Genomic DNA, 5,009 nt, shown 5'->3' with positions numbered 1-5,009 from the left:
AGAGAGAGACAGGGAGAGGGCATGCAGAGAGTCCGATACAGAGAGAGAGAGACAGGGAGAGGGCATGCAGAGAGTCCGAGACAGAGAGAGAGAGACAGGGAGAGGGCATGCAGAGAGTCCGAGACAGAGAGAGAGAGACAGGGAGAGGGCATGCAGAGAGTCCGAGACAGAGAGAGAGAGAGACAGGGAGAGGGCATGCAGAGAGTCCGAGACAGAGAGAGAGAGACAGGGAGAGGGCATGCAGAGAGTCCGAGACAGAGAGAGAGACAGGGAGAGGGCATGCAGAGAGTCCGAGACAGAGAGAGAGAGACAGGGAGAGGGCATGCAGAGAGTCCGAGACAGAGAGAGAGAGACAGGGAGAGGGCATGCAGAGAGTCCGAGACAGAGAGAGAGCGACAGGGAGAGGGCATGCAGAGAGTCCGAGACAGAGAGAGAGAGAGACAGGGAGAGGGCATGCAGAGAGTCCGAGACAGAGAGAGAGAGACAGGGAGAGGGCATGCAGAGAGTCCGAGACAGAGAGAGAGACAGGGAGAGGGCATGCAGAGAGTCCGAGACAGAGAGAGAGAGGGAGACAGGGAGAGGGCGTGCAGAGAGTCCGAGACAGAGAGAGAGAGAGAGAGACAGGGAGAGGGCATGCTGAGAGTCCGAGACAGAGAGAGAGAGAGAGAGACAGGGAGAGGGCATGCAGAGAGTCCGAGACAGAGAGAGAGACAGGGAGAGGGCATGCAGAGAGTCCGAGACAGAGAGAGAGACAGGGAGAGGGCATGCAGAGAGTCCGAGACAGAGAGAGAGAGAGAGAGAGAGAGAGAGAGAGAGAGAGAGAGAGAGAGAGACAGGGAGAGAGCATGCAGAGAGTCCGAACAAGAGTGTGCCGGAAAAGAGCGTCGGAAAAGAGAATCCAGAGAAGAGAGCTGAGAGAGCGAAGATTTTAATTTCTATCCTATATATCTTCCTCTGTCTTTCCTTATTCTCCCTTATTCTCCCGTTTCATTGGCTATTCTGCGTCCCGTGACCCTCGGTCTTCTAATTCTTTTATACTTTTATACTTTCCATTGGCTATTCAACATCAGGTGACTATTTCCATTGCATTCTAATTTTCCACAGACAACTGTGAAATTGCTAAGTTATGGTCAACATGTGCCAGCCTATATCTCATAATAAACCGGTTCTAAACATAACATTCCTCTTAACTCCTTAGCATAAGCAAACTTTGCAGGTCTGTCGCTTCTAAGACAGTCACAGATTATAACGCTAAAGATACTTTGGCATTATTGGCTTTAATTCGTATTTACATTATTACTTGGACGTTGGAACCTAGCTTTTATTTACTAAGTGACCAACTGGCTGCTAAATGTATTCCTCAATCTCACTATACAACTCGTTACTATTAACTAAATTCAATATATAATATTTACAATTATCGTTAAAACCTAAATCCCGTTTTAAACTCTAAAATCCTAATTTTCACCGAGTGATAGTTTAATCGGGAAGATGGACAACTGCGTCATCTTTGTCTCTGACAAACACACACACACACACACACACACACACACACACACACACACACACACACACACACACACACACACACATACACACACTATGACGCACACATTCACATTTCGTAAAAACGTATATTTATTTAGTACGATACAAAAACAATGGTCCTGGTGAAGGCACTGAACCAACTTCAGTGCAGCAACTTACAAAACTCTCTAAACTGGGATAATGGACAGATTCATAAATCATACACATAAAAAGAAGAACCCTAGACAAACATTATGATATGCGTTACATGGGGGAAAATTATACAGTGACTTAGTACGAAGCGGCAAAGTCCGAAAGTAAATGGAATCGGCTAAATTCCGGCGCGAGTACCTTTGTACTTATATTCTGAATCTTCGCAGAGAAACCTAGCATCACTTATTAAAACCAAATCCTTATAAACAAACTAAAATCATATGCAACATAGGTACGGGATATGTAATAGTGATACAAAATGACAAAACAATGATTAAAAAGACAAAGATGAGTTTGTGAAAACCAATTTCTCTCAACGATACATGAAACCGTTCAAAATCAAAGTGACGCTTTGGTCACGGTTCGAAGCATTAGCGTAAATAACACTATACTAGCCTAATCATTGACTTATATGCAAACCTAAATATAATTAGGACCATATCAAAGATAAAAGGGACTTTGAAAGATAGAAGTTAGGTAGATATATATAGAAGGTATTTTATTAGAATTTGCGCCAGCAAGGTGCGAGCGCATCATCGTATCGTCTGCTACGGGGTAGGTGACTGTACTGTACATTGTACTAGGCTGTTTCACTATGCGATGGTTAGGGTAGCGAAGCGCACTTGGCTACATAGTAACCATAATACACATACGAATTTGGTTAAGGGGGTCAACTGACCCACAGTGTACGTATTCCTTCCAGCCTGAACCCTGAATGAGACATCTAAATCATTGTATCATTTTATTAAAACTTGGTGAAATAAATTGGTTCTTGCATATATATGTGGCTTAACTCCAAGTCAACCCGCGGTCAGCGCGTTATGTAGCCAAAACAGCAACTAGGTAAGGTAGTGACGAGAGAGGGGGTAGGGTAGTGAGGAGAGAGGGGGGTCTATACAGTTAGGTCTCTGATGTGTCAAAGTCATTCATCACAAACTTGTTGTTATATGATCCACTGTTGCTGTAGACGTATCACGATGAAGCTGTGTGATATCTCACTGCACATCGCAAGTAAGTGTAATCATGTGAATCAAATTACACAAACCGGAGCAATGTTTTAATAAAACCTGTTCAGAGGGGAAAAAAATCAATGAGAGAATGGAACAATAAGTATGTATCTTAATGTATATCAAAAGCAGGCATTATTCTTGTCACTGATATCACTCAAATCGGTGTTAAGCTCGCATGACACTCTCTAACTAATTTGTTCTACGCAGCAAATCATCGGCGGAGAAAAAAACGAATAATGTCTCATATCAGTATAAACGGCATAGGGATAGCGTTCTATAAATGTGAGCCACGACTAACTTCATCAAGCAAAGCAAACATCACCTCATCCTACAACATCACCAAGACCAGTGAGACCAGACCAAGCAGCAGTCACGATGGCGGGCTTGTTGCTGTTGTCCTGTTTTTTGCTGGCCGTTGCTGGGGTGACCAGCGTGCAATCAGCAACACACCCTGTCCCGAGGGATTCGCAACAACTGACGGAAGAGCCGCTACGGGAGAAAAGAACGGCTTCATCACGTACAGGGTAAGTCTCTGAAACAGTTAATAGTGCAGTCTTTGTGTATGCCTGTAATGGACAGATACTGTCTAATTTTCCAGACTTTTTTATGGAGTGCGAAATTGTACATTTCTAGCTTCAAAATCGTCTGAGAAAAGGTTGCTTTCCATTTATTGACCCTTCTTTGACCTTGAAATTCAACTAAGTAAACTAAGTAGTCTCATAGGTTTAGGTCATAGCTGGCCAGAAGTGTGTGAAGTTTGAAAGCGTTAGCTTCAAAAAACATCGTGAAAAAGCATTATTTTCTCCCTTGTTTTACCCAAACTAGATCCCGCTATAATTTCAAACTTGGTGATGGTGAGCTAGACTTGGTTGAAGTCGGGAGGTCATCAAATCCCAGATACGTTTACATTTTAAGAGGTCTGGTTTAAACAAATTTAATAAGAAAACAATAATGTTTTCAATTTTTGAACTCGAACTCGACATTGCTATAATCTTGAAAATTGACGAGAGTCAATCGGACTTAAATTGGAATGCCTGGGGGTCATAAACTTTTAGACGTGTGGAAAGTTTTAACATTATAGCTAAAGGCATGTGACGGCATCTGTGAGTAAGTTGTGTGAACCTTTTGACTGTTTATATCGTAATCTGCGACAAAAAGACAATTCCTTGCTTCAGCAATGCTGTGACCCCTGCACAGCCCCTTTAAAGATGCCAGGTTTTGATCAAAGTCTGATGTTTGCTGTAAATCATTTCGGCAGATAATTACATAATTATGTGTATGTTGTGTTGGCTTACCAACATCAAACAACCAACTCATTGTGTGTTATTTATCCCATTCTTGCATGAAACCTATCTTTTTTTTAAAATTCAACAGAAATGTTGCACATAAGGAACAGACAAAGGTTTTAATTGTCAAAATTCAAAAAAACATTTTTTACTTTACATTTGGGCAATTTTTGATAACGCCCAATAAGTTGGGCGCCATGCGCGAATGGGCGCGTCAACTTTTGAGTCTGATGTATAGCAAACACAGCAATAACAGTAGCTATTTACAAGTTTCTAAGACTGTATCAGTATTAAGAAACACAAAGTGTTAATATACACTTGTATTGGACTCTGTTTGTGTTTTCAGTCACTCTGTGTGTGTGTGTGTGTGTGTGTGTGTGTGTGTGTGTGTGTGTGTGTGTGTGTGTGTGTAAAGCACTTAGAGAAATGATTTTTGTGTAAGTGCTCTATAAGAAGCATTATTACTCTCCTTCCCTCACTGACACTAGCATAAAAACCTGCACCCTTTCATGCATAGCGCCCAATGAGTTGGGCGACGCACGTGTGGATTACAATTATCAAATTTAACATGGAAAAACTACAAATACTTCATGCACTGTTTATAATATTTTAGTTAGATAAATAAGAAACACAAAATAAAGAGCTTTCGGTTCAAACACCAATTAATAAGTGTGCATACCCACCTTTGATTTCGTTTTCGCTTGTCATTCTCCACAGATTGACTGGTGGACGCCATGTTGAAAAAGAAAATCTAAGGGCAGTCACTCCGAAAAAAATAGCATTGTCAACTAATAAAGGATTAGCCTCCCTTCAGTTGTGACACAAACTCTTGTTCTTATCTGTATATTTCTTTGTATAGCAGGCTGTTGAAAGAGCTGCCCAACAAGTTGGGCGCCATTAAGAAAACAAAAAGACAATTCCTTGCTTAAGCAATGCTGTGACCCCTGCACAGCCCCGTTAAAGATGCCAGGTT

At 41.9% G+C, this 5,009-nt stretch overlaps 1 protein-coding gene across 1 annotated transcript in view; it reads left to right on the top strand.

The window, feature by feature from the left end:
* Positions 1-3,007: 3,007 nt before the first annotated feature.
* Positions 3,008-5,009, top strand: part of LOC138949030 (uncharacterized) — a 4,811-nt gene continuing 2,809 nt past the window's right edge. Inside the window, exon 1 of the mRNA XM_070320743.1 lies at positions 3,008-3,274. Coding sequence (XP_070176844.1) covers positions 3,126-3,274 — 149 coding nt within the window. The 5' untranslated portion in view covers positions 3,008-3,125. The remainder of the gene's footprint in view (positions 3,275-5,009) is intronic.

This window comes from Littorina saxatilis, linkage group LG15, assembly GCF_037325665.1.
Source record: "Littorina saxatilis isolate snail1 linkage group LG15, US_GU_Lsax_2.0, whole genome shotgun sequence".
Taxonomy (NCBI): Eukaryota; Metazoa; Mollusca; class Gastropoda; order Littorinimorpha; family Littorinidae; genus Littorina; species Littorina saxatilis.
The sequence above is the reverse complement of the archived record's forward strand: the minus strand, read 5'-3'. Positions and strand labels throughout refer to the sequence as shown.